The sequence below is a fragment of the Crocodylus siamensis genome, chromosome 2 (genome assembly GCF_052110815.1).
Source record: "Crocodylus siamensis isolate JL-2025a chromosome 2, ASM5211081v1, whole genome shotgun sequence".
Classification (NCBI taxonomy): domain Eukaryota; kingdom Metazoa; phylum Chordata; order Crocodylia; family Crocodylidae; genus Crocodylus; species Crocodylus siamensis.
This window is the reverse complement of record NC_143396.1, coordinates 173657893-173673806: the sequence shown is the minus strand read 5'-3', so window position 1 is coordinate 173673806 and position 15914 is coordinate 173657893. Positions and strand designations below refer to the sequence as shown.

At 40.5% G+C, this 15914-nt stretch overlaps 1 protein-coding gene across 2 annotated transcripts in view; it reads right to left on the bottom strand.

Annotated features, from left to right (window-relative positions):
- CPT1A (carnitine palmitoyltransferase 1A) overlaps window positions 1-15914 on the bottom strand; it is a 68230-nt gene that overhangs the window by 22682 nt on the left and 29634 nt on the right. Inside the window, exons 5-10 of one of the 2 annotated variants that reach the window (XM_090032348.1) lie at window positions 11523-11624; window positions 10443-10580; window positions 8466-8543; window positions 7466-7573; window positions 4444-4531; window positions 262-457 (exon numbers count right to left, since the gene is read on the bottom strand). In XM_090032348.1, coding sequence (XP_089888474.1) covers window positions 262-457; window positions 4444-4531; window positions 7466-7573; window positions 8466-8543; window positions 10443-10580; window positions 11523-11624 — 710 coding nt within the window. Of the gene's footprint in view, window positions 1-261; window positions 458-3929; window positions 4015-4443; window positions 4532-7465; window positions 7574-8465; window positions 8544-10442; window positions 10581-11522; window positions 11625-15914 lie in introns of both variants that reach the window. The other variant, XM_090032349.1, reaches the window with a different exon arrangement.

Below are 15914 nucleotides of genomic sequence, written 5' to 3'. Positions count from 1 at the left end.
TTAGTGTGCTTCCAATTACTGTTTTCATTATGATCTGCATAAATAAAAGCAAGTAGACTCCTCAACTTCACACTGAAGAAAGGAGCTATGAAGTAACATCCATCTCCAACAGGAAAGACTCAAACAGTGATTTCATGTTATAACAATATGTAACATTAAGATTATGGATTAAAATCAGTAAGGATTAAAAGTTCAAAATATGCTGCTACTTGTATATAAAACTGCCTTCCAAAGTTAGAATTAACTTTTTAAAATTAATACCTATCTCCTGCAGTAAGAGCTGCTAATTTCTCTTCTCCAGGAAGCGGCTTTGAGCTGTCATCTAGAATTCTTTGCATCTGTTGCTCAATTTCTCGAGGTTTCAACAGTCTGCCATCATGGTACACCCAGACTTTAAAGTAACGTCCTTTATGATACACAACAATGTGTTTGCTATCCTTCACATGTTGGAGAGTGTCTAGAATTGTAAATAAGCATGAAAAATCTTTGGTCATGTAGCATTAGGATATAAGCAAAGGTTAACTGAATGCTTAAGTCTAAACTAGGGCTGTCCATCCAACTCCTGGGCCGCTAAGGGCTGCATGATATGTGGGCTATAGTCCCAGGGGCCACAAAAAGGCACGGGCACCCAAGGGTCCTCCCTCGCCTCGCCATGTATACAGTACTGGCAGCTCCCTCTCACCCACCCTCCCTCCAACACTTGCAGACAGGCAGCCAAGTTCCTTCCTTTGTGTGCAGCATGAGAAGTCCAACTCCTGCACTGGCATGTGTGCAGCACAGGCACCCTACTCTCCAGCCATATGTGCAGCTCAGGCATTATAGCAAGCCCTCCTCCCCTCCCCATTGTGTTGTTCCACTCCCAGGAGTAGGGGCAGGGAGGAGAAACCAGAGGAATGGGGGAGTCTTAAGAACCTAGCTGCCACAGTAGGAGCAACTCTGGGGGGGTAGTGGTGGCTGGCCAGAAATCCGTGGGACTCGTGCTAACCCTTCACGGGCTGCATACAGCCCGTGGGTCTGCCAGCTGGACAGTCCTCCTCTAAACAATATTAACATGTCATCATATAAATAGCAGTTTGTCTAAATCTACTTATTTTCAAGATGTTAAATCAAACAGAATGTGAAGTTAATAACATAGAGAACTCAGAAAAAAAATATTGCTACAGAAAATAGCCTATTAAAAATCTGAACGTGTTAATTCTAAGATGCATTTTAGCATCAGAACAAGAACTTGTGGGCTCCAATTGCATGAACTGGAATTGCACTCAGAGCAACAATGGTGAGCGAGTGTAAATTTGGACCAGAGTCAGAGCGGCAGCAGTTGCCTGCCCCCCAGCTCTGCTTTGTATCTGTGAATCTAAAACAAGAGGCTTCCCCTCCACCCCTCATGCTAATTGGGAAAAAATATTGTGTTAGATTCAAGTAAATACATTTCAATTTATATAGATCACCATTGTCATACATTAAACTTAGCTGCTAGAGAAAAAAATTTAAGTAAGAACCATTTAGTGGTCAAGATACATTACTCAATAAACTTGTATCACTGTCAGTGCAGAACTACATACTTTAAAACAAAAATTGTATCTATAAAAGCCTTAATATATTAAAAAAACGTAATGAAAATAAAGACCTTATAGTTCTTCAGAATGCAGAAAAACTGTTTTCATTGAAAAACGAAGACAAAGCTAGCACATTGCATGCATTAGCCATAGAAAAGTGAAGTAAATTAATTTTTATTAGTAAAAGAACATGCTGAAAACACTAACAGTAGCAAGCAGAATATAGGAAATTAATCAGAAATAAATTGTGAGTTGATTAAGAAATAAAATGTGAGTTGATTAAACTGACAAAATTTTCATATAAAATATTTTTAAAGTTTGCTGGCAAGATAGCAAGCCTGAAGCAGTAGTAGTACTAGGGCACAACAGTAATAAAGTCCAGATATACAGACTTTAATCCAAGGTATTTGTTACAATTACAGTATTATAATTTAATGACATTTTTTCAGAGGTCAATTCAAAGAAAGTATATGAACCATTTTTCCCTATAGTATCTAAATTATTTAAAATAATGATAGCTTACATGTGCAATTGCCTGAAAGATGGGTTGAATTTATGTGGATCTAAAATGACAAATTATTATCAAGACAACTGTGATGATGGAGCAAAAGGATTGTATAGCTTACTTCCCAGACCACTTGTGTGCTCATCAGACCACTTTTCAGGCTACAGCAACAGAGGTGGGTACATAGCCAGGGTATGGTTCTTTCCTTATTTTATGTTGGGACAAGATACACTCCAGTGACTATCAAAAAGTGGTCTCACGCATATGCGCATTTAATTTCTGCCTGGGCCATTGGCACAGCCTGTAAGTAAAGGCTTCCTATTCCTTTCCTACTGTTCATTTACATACCTTCACTAGGGACAATCTAACAACTATTAACATGAAGCAGTGCTACTTTCATAGTCCTAGGAATACCTGAATTCCCAGGATGCTGATTTGAAATTTCTCATGACTTTAATACTCTTGATCTTCAAAGCTAGGTCTCAGAATTGGGGGAAGAAAGGATTTTTGAGGGTGATAGCTTTTATTTGATCAACTGCATAGCTGGAATTGACTTAAGCCTCTGAATGCAATGCATTATTTATCATGTCTCAGAATTGCCCTATTTTGTTAGGCCCTTTGATCATCTTATGTTTCTGCTCCTTAATCCATCTTTTTTTAAATTTATCTGGATGAGAAGCCACTGCTTTGTCCATCAGTGAAATCATTGCCTTGTATTTTGGCATCACAATCCTATCACCATAAATGTTGTGACATATGCTCAGCACTGAGTTGACTGTATGATTAGGTAGTAGAAAATGAAATACAAGACATAATGTTAAGATATGCAAGTAAATTAAAAATATCAAAATGCACATAAAGCATAGATCATTGTATGTTCTCAAGGAGGCTCTCTTTCTAAAAAGATTTAAATTGTTGGTGGAAGATGTTTGATTGATCAGCTGGTACTTTATGGAATAAGAATATAATTGCAATTGTCAGGTAAACTTGATCCACTTCCTCTAAGAATTCAACAAGGATAAAAGTTGTAAGGGTTGTTTCTGAGATACAGTGATATTATTATAATACCTCATATAGAACACTTTCCATTCATACATTTCAAAGCAGATCTGAATTATCATCTCTGTTTCACAGATGGGGTGAGTGATGCATAGAGTGAAAGTGAGTTCCAAGGTCTCCCAGGCCCCAGTCAGGTGCTCTGTACATTAAGTCATGCTGTCTTCCCAATGTTAGGAACTCACAAATACCAGTCCAGGATGGACTTGTACAGGGTCAAAAGGTTTTGCCCATCCCTTTTGCTATTATTATAGTTCACTACTGTGCAAGTCTATCATGTGTATTATAGTCCAAGTCTACATTCGCAACCCTTCCTTGTGATTTTTAAAAGTATTTTAATTGCATCTCTCAGGATCCTACTTAGTATGCTCTACTCTGAAAATCCCCAAATACTTTACAAATATCAATTATTTAAGCCTCAAAATTTCTGAGAGGTATGTGAATATAATTTTCCCTATGAGTAAACTAGGAACAGAAAAGTTAAAAGCAACGGTAGAGAACGACACAAAAAAGTGGCAGTAATAGGAACAGAATTTAAGAGTAGGTCACCATCGTGGCTCTAACCAGTTGTTACCACCTCATATGTAGTGATAAGTTGGACAAAACTGGAAGTGGTTCATAACTTTGAAGAACTTTGAAGGGCCCATATTTGTTAGGAAAAGCAAAATGATTCTCTTAGAGTATGTTAAGAGAAATCACACAACTTGGATAAAGTGTGTTATTACTATAAGTGACTTCAACTGGTTGACATTATGCATACAAAATGAGGATACAAATAAGGGCCAAAAATGCTGACAGGACTAAAACTGTACCTGTCTCTATGCCTGGTATACGACTAGTGTTGAATGTACGTTCATATTGAGAAGAGCACATTGGGATGGTATTTTGAATCATAAGCTGAAAGGAAAAAGGGAAAGTCAAACAAACAAAAAAAGGATTTCAAATGACTGAGACGGCAGAGAAAATATATCTTATGGAGGCAAAAAACACAGGAAAAAACCCCAAATGAACCTGAAAGAAAAAGAATGGAGGAAAGTAAAGAACGTAAGTAAAAAAGCAGCACTCAATGTCTTATGGTCAGCTTCTAAATAAAGAAAAGGAAAAGCCGAAACCATATCAATCAAGTTCTAAAGTCAGTCAAAAAAAGAATCTATGAAGCTGCAAGGCCAAGAAATGGCAATTTCACATAAGAGCGTCTTTCACACCTTGCTCGGTAAAACTAAATTGCTGGCAATCTAAGAATCTATTAGGAGGCCATTCTCAGGAAATGTTCCACAGACTGTTTGGAATCCTTGATGCTTCTTATTCTTGGCTGACCATGCTTACCTGTTTCCTCTCCTGGGATACGGGAGGTATTAAACATTCGCTCCCACTGAGCTGAGCAGAGTGGAACAGTGGATCCCATCAGAAGAATCTACGCCGCAAATGTGTGTTACAATTGTGTTTTTAAAGATAAGATTAGCAAATTAAGAGAAAAAACACATATGCCGGTTAGAGAGAAATTGTAGGACAATTATGGAGGATTCAGAACATGTCAATTCCCAAACCCCTTTTTTCTTTCTTTCTTCTTCCTAGTTTTCCACTGACCTACACATGTAAGATTCCACAGTTGCACCCCTAGTATTCTGTAGGCTGCTCAGATACTTTTGGTAGCTGACTCAGCTTCTGCATCAAATTTGTTAATCAATTCAAGCTGTGGATATACAGACCAAAAGTTCTCTGGCTGCCAACCCATGATGCAGAACATCAGACATCCACTGCCTGGGTTGCCTCTCCTTTTGTCCTGTCCCTTACTGCATAAATGAACATATGCAGTCTTGTTATATTTGTCTTTTGGAACAGACATCTTCCACATACGCACTAACCAGAGATGTTTCATCTTCTATAGCTGCATTTAATCATTAAAATGCTCTCTGTCAATAGAATGGAGTAGAGACTAAACTATACACACTGAAGAGACAGAGAAGGGGGAAGCTTTTGGTATACTCAGTAAGAGAGACACTGGGATGGCATTACCTGTGCGCTCGTCCATATAAAATTTAGCCATCCTTGTGAGACTCAACCATTTACTGGAAATCGGTATTTTTAAAAAGGAAGAATAAGAGCATCAGAAAGGAATGGGGGCCTAATATTTCTAAATAAGAATCTATAGTACCGGTAGTTTAAAAATATTAAATAACTGCTTAAGAGTTTTCTTTTAACATTATTTTCCATTTTTAGAGGCTGTAGAGAGATGGCCTGAAGCTACAAGATCCAAATTAGGATCTGCATTTCCCCAAAGTTTAGGTCTAACAAGATGCAGGGTTTTAATCTGCACCTTTGATATGATTTTCTGGACATGTCCTGGAATAGTGGTAGCTGGCTGGATAATATTTACATAAACTGGACAGGAGAAATCAATTCAGTGGCATATCTGCTTAAAGAAAGAACTATTGCCTGGACACCGATTTTGTTCATTGTTTCTGCTCACGCAATGTGTTATTTGCATGAAGCACCCATTTCTATTGCACACTCCAGAGGTTTTTCTGTGTGTCAAGTTTTAAATTACTTTCTGGGTTAAATGGGCTTAAAATGACCTGTCTCCTTTCTCCCTTCTTGGGCATATAAGATGCAGACAGACATTAGATCACAGCTCTAACTCGTGGCACTTTACATAAAATACCACGAGTTAGAGCCCAACCCTCCCAACCCAAAAGATGTTTGCCCGTGGAGGGAGGGGAGTGCTGAAGCCAGCCTGCACCAGCCCTGGCCAACATGCAGGGGTGCTCCAGCAGCCTTCAAGGAGGCAGCCGAACCACCTTTCTCCCCAGACCTGCCCCCTCCAGCTCCAGGGCTGTCAGTGAGGGGGGAGGGGGAAACGAAGCCTGCTTAACTTGTGGGCCCTCCTCACCTATACTTATAGAGCAAGGCAAGGGGGCTCCTTTCTTCCCCAGGTACACCAGCTGGGGTATTGGGGGTACCTGGTGGGATGGTCCGTGAGGCAAGGGGTGGGGGGGAAGGAAGGAGGGGGAAAATGGAGCCCACTTGCCTCCTGGGCCTGACCTGGCTCCCTCCAGTACTCCAGCTGGGGTAGCTGAGGCAAGTGGGGAGGGGGTGGAACGGGACGGGACCGGACATTGCAAGGCAAGGAGGCTCCATTCCCACCTCCCTGTTTCTCCTTAGTGCTGGCCATTCAGCAGCTGCGAGCTCCCTCTCCTAGCCTGAGGGGTATGGCTGGGCTGGGCTGGTAGTACCAGACCAGACCACCCCCACCACCCAAACAAAAAAAAATTAACCTTGGAGGGAGCACAAGTTCCCTAAGGTACTTTGCTTTTGAGCACCTTAATGTAATATCTGATTTAACCAGGGTTATTTTTTTGTGCAATTGGCTATTTCAAATGCACTCTGCAGCCATGCATGTGTGTTATGACATGGCTGCAGAGTTGCTTTCAGGGGCCAAATCACTCATAAAATACCACTTCTGTCTGTGCTCTTAACCTCTAAGCAAATTGTGTGGCCAAAAGATACTGTAATATTCCAAGTTTACCTGGGTATAAAAAAACTGCTACTCTGATGTCTTTCATTAGTTTCTCACAACTAGAGAATGCATAATAAAGTTATCAAGTTCTTTTACATTTAGCTTGTGAAGTTTGAATTTTTACGAAATAAATAGCATCATGCTCAATTTTTAACTGAAGTGCAGTAATTTTAGACCACAAATTGTAGGAGGGATTTATGCTTCTGTTTTCCCATTTCAATTTTCACATGGATAAAACAAGTAAAGAGATTCTTCTCTTTTGCTTCATTTACTTCTTAACTAATTGTTAATGTGGACCTTTGCATGTAAACATATACCATTCCTTGTATTCTTAGGAGCAGCGCAAAAATTAAAATACAAGGCAAACTATTTCTATATGACATATCCACTTCTCTAAAATGATATTCATTACCATGTGCCTTTTCTCCACTAAAATTCTATTGCATAAACCTCTAAAAATTTGCCATAGAAAGGCAAGCACATTTCTCACAGCTTCACAGCTTGAATATACCATTGCATGATTAATCATTAGGTGAATCTAATAGATGGAATGATAAAAAATATATACATGTGCATACAACTATTCTGGCCTGTAGGCAGACAAATTAAACTCAGATATGGCTCTAGCAAGATAATTTTGCCTTTCATTTGCGTGGTAGAATATATTTTTTTTTAAGTTGAAGGCTCCTCACAGGTTAACTGATAGCTAAAGTACATTTTTTAATACAGTTACATCACAAATTTAGATGTCACATAAGAAATATTCCTCTTTGTTATTTTTTGAAAAGTGATTAGTTTGAAAGTCAGAAACCATTCATCAGATTTACATACTGGCTTGATTTCTTGTCTGTCCAGTTGCTTTCTGTACAGCAGAAGTGCATGAATAACATTACCAGCTCTAGCAGCCTGGATAGATGTAGGAGCAACACACAAGAAGTCCTGAAGAAAACAGAAGGAGGGAAGTTAATACAGGTAATATAGCTGCAAAACTAAATTGAAAAGAATGCTTTTATTATTTGTTCATCAACTGAAAGACAATGTTCTTTTAACTTAACTTACCTTAGTGTATATAGAAAAAGGGTTTTATATGCAGGGAAACTGGCCAAGTCACTTACCATCCTACTTTCAACAAAATGTTTTCAAAAGTCACATAATAGTAGCAATACCTTCCCCTTTAATAATATCACCTAATGCTGCTATTTAGTCAACAGTATTCATAGCACAAGCAGAAAAGCAGTAAACCTCCCTCTGATTCTGTAATCAGAGAGGTAATGGAGAAACTAGTGCCTTATGTCTAATAAGAGATCTGTAAATTTGTATGACCAATGCATACATGTTCACAAGTTTATGCTTATTGTTCAAGTAATACAGAGAGTATTTAAGACAAGGGTGGCCAACCTGTACACTATCAGGTGCACCTCTGGGGGGCAGGGATCAGTGGCAGCTGGGAAAGGGCAGGGCAACATGTGGCATCCCTGCCAAAAAGGCCAGCTGCAAGTGATTTAAGGCAAAAGTCAATGTTATTTACAGTAAATTAGTAACACTATGGAGAAGCAGTAATCCTTCTTGAACTTTTAAAATGGAAGTAAGATTCAATCTAATAAATTTGAGTTAAACACAAAATGTGCTGTGTATTTATTATGAAAATTGCATATTAAGGCACACCAGCTGTGTTGCAAGACATGATATGCAGAATATACTTTGAGAAAGAAAAGCAGATCATAACAATAACACTGACAATGAAGTTCAGAAAGATAACAATATTTATTAATTTAAAAAATCCTCTTTACAGCATTTCTACAAAATGTAAGTGTTTAGAGGATTTACTTACCATTGCATAGTAATTACTATTAACCATTATTGGCCCACGTCCTCTAAGGTAGATGTACTCTTCCCACCAATCACTAACCTATGGCATTGAAGAGAACAACATTTAATAGAAGCTCGTTAACCTGTGCCACTCTCCAGTCAAGCCAAGTCCCTTACTGTACTGACTCCACAATCCTCAGTAACATTACACTCTGTATGCTTTGTTTACTTGCTTGTTTTTAAGAGTACTGTATGATGGACTATTACTGCAACTGTGACAAAGAGCCAGAAGTTCAGTCTTAATACTCAGATAAGATACTGTCCTTTCCTCTTTCAGTCAGTAATTTTAAAAAGTATCCTTATAATATGTATTGCAATAAATCTCCTGAATATTCTTCATTCTATTGACATCTGAGCTTTAAGAACTACACAAGCTTCTTCAGGCTATAGTGTACAGCAGGAATGCTCAACCCCTGGCCCATGGGCCAGATCCAACCTGTCACACTGTGTCATTTAGCCTAGGGAGCTCCCCACAGGTCCAGAAAATTGGAGCAGGAGAGTGGGGGGAGCCACAGGTCCCATAAACTGGATTGAGTGCCTGATTCCAGTGCACAGGGACTGTTAGGACCCAGAGGCCTTCAGGGATGCAACAGGATGGGCAGGGATAGTGCCAGGCCCCAGGGCCAGATCTGGCCTGAGGACCAGCACTATGCCACTCATCTGCCCCACATGGCCAAAAGCTTGAGTACCACTGTTATAAAGCCAAACCTTATATAATGGGTCAGTAAGGGATTACATTTCATTGTTCTGGCTACATGTTCTTTCTGTAAGAATTGCAAATAATGAGGCAGCTGCATCAAGTTTCCATTTTGCACGATCAAGGACAGGAAGAGGAAAAAGTGAAGCTAAACCACACTTTTTTACTCCCTGTGTCCTGAGTAAGCTAAGCAAAGCACTCACAAACAAGTTCAAAAGCAAACAGAGAACTAAAAAATTTAAACATTAAACCAACAGTTAAAAAGACTGGTGTAAAACAATGGGAACAAAGTTAGGAACCATACTTCCTCAAGTTCTACTTATTGTTGTATCGGTTACTTGTTGCGTCACACTCAGCAAGTCATTTGAATTTCCTTAGCAACACAATGGGTAACTGTAGGTGCATCTACATGAGACATTTACTGCAGAGTACACCATCTAGCTCCACAGTAAACACTGCAGGTCTACAAGTGCAGCCCTCTTAGGCCACAGGAAACTAACTAACTCTGCAGCAGAGTAGTACTTGTAAAATAGCCTGCTGCAAAATTATTTACTGCACAGCAATGCACTTGTAGACTCTGACCTGGGTGTAAATTGTGTCTGGTCAGCACAGCCAGCAGGGGGCCATGCTCCTGCTTGCTGCCTAGCCATATAGCTCGGCAGCTGCAGAAAGCTCATGTCCCAGCCAGCTCCTCTGCTACCAAACACAGCTATCCGCTGCCTTGGGCCTGTCCCTGGTACCCTGTGCTAGCCCGTGGCTGCCCCCAAGGGACACTGCCACCACCCAGAGCTGATCCCCGTGTCCCCTGCCAGACCAGGGCTGGCACCCAGGTAGCTGCGGCTGAAGCCTAGAGCTCCCTCTGGCTGCTACAGTGGGACAGAGCAGGGCAGGAACAACCCTGGCTTAAACTGATCCTCCCCAGTTCAGTTTGCTGTTGTCCTGGGCACATGTGTAGATGCTGCACCTGGGAGTAGTTTACTGTAGTGCATATTGCTCTACATTTTATTCAGTCACATTAATTGCACTTGTAGATGCACCCAGTGAGAACAAATGGGTGTAAAGCACATTCAGAATATGCATACCACTTTTTTTTTTTTTTTTTTAAGGAGTTTTGGTAGTCACCCTTTCAACTTCAGAAAGAATGAAAATTGAAAGCGCATGCAAGAGAATGAGGAAAAAAATGCAGCAGTAGAGAGTTTTAAATTATGTGCTTTCATGAGAGACATCTATTCATTTACTTACATAGTTTGTAGCCCACCAGGACTTCAGCTTCAAATACCACTGGAGTCTTGGTCCAAGATTAACTGCAAAATCTTTGGCAAGACCATCCATTCTTTTGAATTCTACATCATTCGTAAGTGGCCGAACTGATTCCAGATACTAGAATTAACACAAGAAAAGATGCAGTGACCATGTAGCAGACTTCACCACAGTTAATTGTTACTTCTTCACACAGACCTTAAAGAGGACAAAAGCGATCATTCTAAATGCATCTCACAGAATTTCAGCAGAAGCAGGTGTTTAGTTAAAAATAACATTGAGAAAACATCTTAAAAAAGTCTATAAACCCATTTTCTGTTATCTATATTTTCTCCTTAAACCATCCACTCCATTTACACATGCAAATGTATTTATCAGCCTAGGCCTTGTTAGAAAAATCTCTCTCTCTCTCTTATAGGCAAGACTTTTTAGGAATGTAAAACATTCTCTTTATTGGCCATTTTAGGTATGATCTGTAAACTGCAGGGATTTGACTTAAATTCCTAGAATTATGTTTGTTGCCTTACCTCCCCCCACTGCAAAAAACCCCAAAACAAAACCCAGAACAGTTTCTTTGTCTAATACCAGATGCATTCAACAACTGCAGGAATACAAGTAAACCTGAAATGCCAGTAAGTTGGTGTCTTCCCTATAGGAATTCCTGTAACAAAATCTCTTATAACAAATGCGATGTTTAAATAATGTCAAATGTATACAATATAGACAGATAAAAATAGGAAGGGATATTTAGGACTGACAGTACTCTTGTAAATTGAATGCATTTCTGTCTTCTGCAGCATCTACTGAAAAGACATATGGTATTATACAATTATTGGAGAGTACAGGCCCAGTTTTAAAAACCAAAGGATGGAGTATGAGTCTAACATTTGAACTGCCTTTGGCTTTACTGCTTTAACAGAATCTTTATCTTAAATGCAGATGCAAATACGTTAGCCTCTTATTAAATGGCATTTACCAAAGTACATTTACTATACAAGACAGGGCGAAACATGTATTTTGTCCGAAATTAGAAAAAAGTGAGTTAAATGTCTAACAACTTACCCTGGTAACAGTGTCTTTAATAGATGGGACTGGTAGTCGTGGCAGAGATGTCTGGAAGCTGTATAACATTGGTTTACGTCCTGAGAAAAGCTTTACTAGGGACTGAAATTAAGAAAAAACAACTTTCAGCTTCAAAAAGGGAATCTAAAGGATATATGTAACTAGAAACATACCATTTAACATTTGAGATGTAGATCTCAAAGCACCTTGCTAGAAAGACATAAGTATCATTACCCCTGGTTTAGAGGTAGAAAAACAGGCATGCAGGTGAAGTGACTAGACATAGTTTTCTCAGTCGGGTGTAGCATGGAAAAACTGCCTGCTACATGGTACTGGGCACACAACTGCTTCTATTTTCAACCAAAAGGACCTTGTCAGAAAGAATGTGTATAATGTGAAGAGTTTCAATTTTTGGAAAATGTTTCCAAATACATGCATCTGAGCAATCTTTCATCCCTTTCTGTTCAGGGGCTTGAAGGGAAACAGCACTTCCACCTCTGACCAGTTCCAAACCCTGACAGTTTGCATACACAGTAGTGTATTAGACTTATACTACTATAAAGAATAGGACACCATCATGTAACTGTCACATCAGCATAGAAAGAAAAAAGAGTTTTCATTTATTTAAAAAATATGTATCAGCTGTCTCTACTGTGTGATCCTGCATTTGTGCTGAAGGGAGAGGCAGTGTGTGTGTGTGTGTGTGTGTGTGGGGGGGGGGGGGGGGGGGGGGGGGAATACAATTCTTTCCGTCTTTAACCATGCAGAATTGAACCAGAAAGTTGGTTTATTCTGTGATGCACAATATAAGCTTTATAGTGAGCTTCCTTCCTTTGTCACCTTTGAGGGCCACCACAGCAACAGAGAGTTGTTCCTTACATGAATGCTAAGGAACTACAAGAGACAGAAAGCTCTAAAAATTTTGGGATACGCCCTACTGTTCTCAGTGAGTTGGTCATTAATTATGCTTGTTGACAGAACTTTTTTTTTAAAATAGGGAGGCTGTCTTCTGGACTTTTTCATGGGAAAAGGGAACTATTTAACTCCAGAACACTTAAGCCACAGATTCACATTTAATAGCAACATTTATTTCTATATACCTATTTCTTTACAGTAATCTTGTTAAGATATTTAGTACGATTTGTATACTATTTAAGTAGCGTGTCAAAAATAAGATATTTATTCCATGCACAGTTAATATTTCCAATTTCATATCCAGATACAGAAATGATCTCACTTTAACGGGCGTTGCCTTTACAGGAAAGAAAATTTCTCTTCACTGTCTCTGGAACAAATCTTAAATTACATTACAGAATTTTTGCTTTGTACCCCTAGGATTTAATGTTTTCTTAAAAATAATTAACCATACAGCAAAAGTGTTACTAAATTTTCAGTAATTTGCAAACAACTTTGGACTCTGTCCACATCAAATCCAGCTGTCCTACTATGGTTTATTTTTGAGCAGAGGCCAGAAAATTCATAACAACAAGGCCTGAAATGCTTTTACTCAAAAGGAACAGCTGAAAAATAAAACAGGAAATACAGCTCCAAAAAGTGCCACGAGATACAAAGGAATAGTAAACATTTAGACAGTTCTGAAGATGAGCACTGTTTAACAAAGGAAATGACACTATTGACACCACTGGGAATTAGTAAACTCATCATGACAGAGCTCAAAAAACTTGAGGAACTAAAAGAAAATCTGACTTAACTTAGAAATGAGAGTGAATGATAGGTACAGACTTTTACAATGATAAACATTTTTAAAACCATGATCAGAACAGCTTCCTAACCATACCCAGAAATATAATAAAATCGGCTAGCATAGTAATTAGCATTACAATTCACACTGCGTAAGCTTAGTGTTAAGGGAAGATTAACAGCTTAAAAATATCCATTTGGTAGGACATGCTGAAAACTCAGTCAGCGAGAATTTCAAACAACTGACAGAATGCCTTACCAGTCAGAGCCTTTACTGTACAAATTCAAATCAGGAGGCTCTTGGTACCATATCTGAGAGAAACTATCAAAAATTTCATTTGCAACATAACATACATAGGCACACCACAGCTGTATTTTAATGTACCTTTTCACAAACCTCTCCCAAATACCTTCCATAAGGTCACTAGACATTATGAGCAATTTGTAGTAAATGTTGAGAATGCTGAATTTAAGGGTTAGCTTTTATTTTATTATGGCTCTTACGCCATTTCTAATACAATCCAAGCCAAAGGAAGAATATTTCTGTTGAGATTAAATTGGTCTGATTAACAAAAAGTTCTCCAAAGACATTCACCAATGTGTATACAAAAAAAACATATTTTACTAAAACAGAGCAGACTGCAGTACCACATTTACTCAAATGCAAGATAACTTCAAATTTTAGATGACTCCCCCCAATTAAGTTCTGTACATGGAAAAATAAAAAATTGTTATAATTTTCCATGTATAGAATCCAATTAGCAAAAAGCAGTCTTATACCTGTCCCCCACCCTCCTACTGCTTTGGTGGGGAAAGCACTACTGGAGGTGAGGAGCCAGACCCCAACACCTTACTCCCTTGCTGTCTACCATGCCCCTCCCCCTGCCTGTGCCTGCCTCTTGCTCCCCTCCCAACTCCTTGCTTCCTCCATCCCCTGCAGCCTGCCCCACACTGTTACATCTTGTCTTTGTGCCTGCCCCCTCCCTTCTGCTGTTGCTCTGTTGCTCTTTTGGGGCAGTAAGCAGCACTGTGGCTTCAGCCAGATCTGGCCCCTGCCTCTCCACTTCTTGTTTCCTCCTTCAGCCTCCCTCCCCCCAACTTGACCCCCACCCTTTTACCTTCTGCTGCTTTGCCCCAGCTCCAGAGCACTCAGAAACATCACAGCCCCAGCGTGGCCCCAGTCCAGGCCAGCCAGGGAGAAGCAGCAGCTCCTGGCCAGGCAGGGCTGGGGTTTGAGGGACCAGAGCTGGAGCAGAAGGTAAGGGTGGTGGGGGCAGCTGGGAGGATGGGAGCAAGGGACAGGCAGTCAAGAAGTACCGGGGAATGGGATGGGGGCATGGGACAGGCTACAGGTCCCATCCTCCCCTCAGTCTCCCTCATGCTCCCCTTGTCACATGTCCCTCTCCTGCCAAATAAGTAGGGCAGTGTGAAGCTTCAGTTGCTGATTTGATTTGGCGGAGATTCGTCCCAATTCAGTGGCCGAATCTCTTAATCCAAAGACCCTTTAAATCTCTCCGAATTGAATCAGAACCCTCTGAATCGATTTAGAGATATTCGGAATGATTCAATAATTCAGACACAGACACAGCTTTAAATGTTTTTTCTAGATATCTCAAGGTACCGGGCAGCTAATGAATGCTGAGATGGTGAGGTGGATGGAGCATCCTACAGGAATACGTGGGGGGGAGGGGGGTGGTCCTCAGCGCATTCGACAGGAGACCCAGAATTGGACCAGAAGCACTTCTGGTTCACTTCTGGGTTTGCTGGGGAGCACATTGGAGGGGCCCCCTCATGCCCCCATCCTGCTCAGCAACTGATGCCTCCTGGGTCTGGGGGGGGGCACCTGGGGTACCCTCACAGCCAATCGCTGAGCCAGGGGGGACGGGGGGTGGGTGGACCTCAGTGGTGGACCCATAAGGAGACTAGAAATATTTCCGATCAACTTCCAGGTTTGCTGTTGAGCACGCAAGGGTCCACCCACGCTCCTGTGGGATGCTCCATCCGCCCCAACATCACAGCGTTCATGAGCCATGCCTGGTACCTCAAGGCATGTAGAAAAAACATTTAAAGCTGTGTCTATGGCCAAATCGCTGATTCTCTGAATCAGCATCGAATCTTCGGATTCAGCTAAATCAAATCGGGACAGTGATCTGAATCAACGAATCAAGTCACTGTCCTCGATCTGGCCAAATCCAAGTCCAATACAGCCCATTTCACACAGCCCTACAAATAAGCTATATTCCAGACCAGAGCAGGTGGTGGCTCAGATCTGACTTCAGCCCAGGGTCTGGGGCCAAAGCCAGAGCTGAGCCAGTGCCTGTCCTGGGCTGGTACTCAAATTCAAGATGAGCCCCCGCCCCCAATCACGCTGTTGGGAGAGGGGGTTTGTAAATCTTGTCTTGGATCCAAGTAAATATGGTAGTTCTCATTTGTAAAGGAGCCTACACTGCAGAAATTAAATCCAAGCTCCAACCCATCCTGCACTAGGCAGCTAGGACAGCTCATTCCAGAGAAGACAGAACATTGTATGCAAGGGTCTGTAATCACTTACCCTGTAATCACTTGTATATTAAAGTACAAACCATATATATGGTCTTTTGCTTTGAGAAAATTAATAACTTATACTTCAAACAAATCTTCTCTCTCAAAGGGGTACCCAATAGTTCCAATATCAATAAACAATGGCAAATG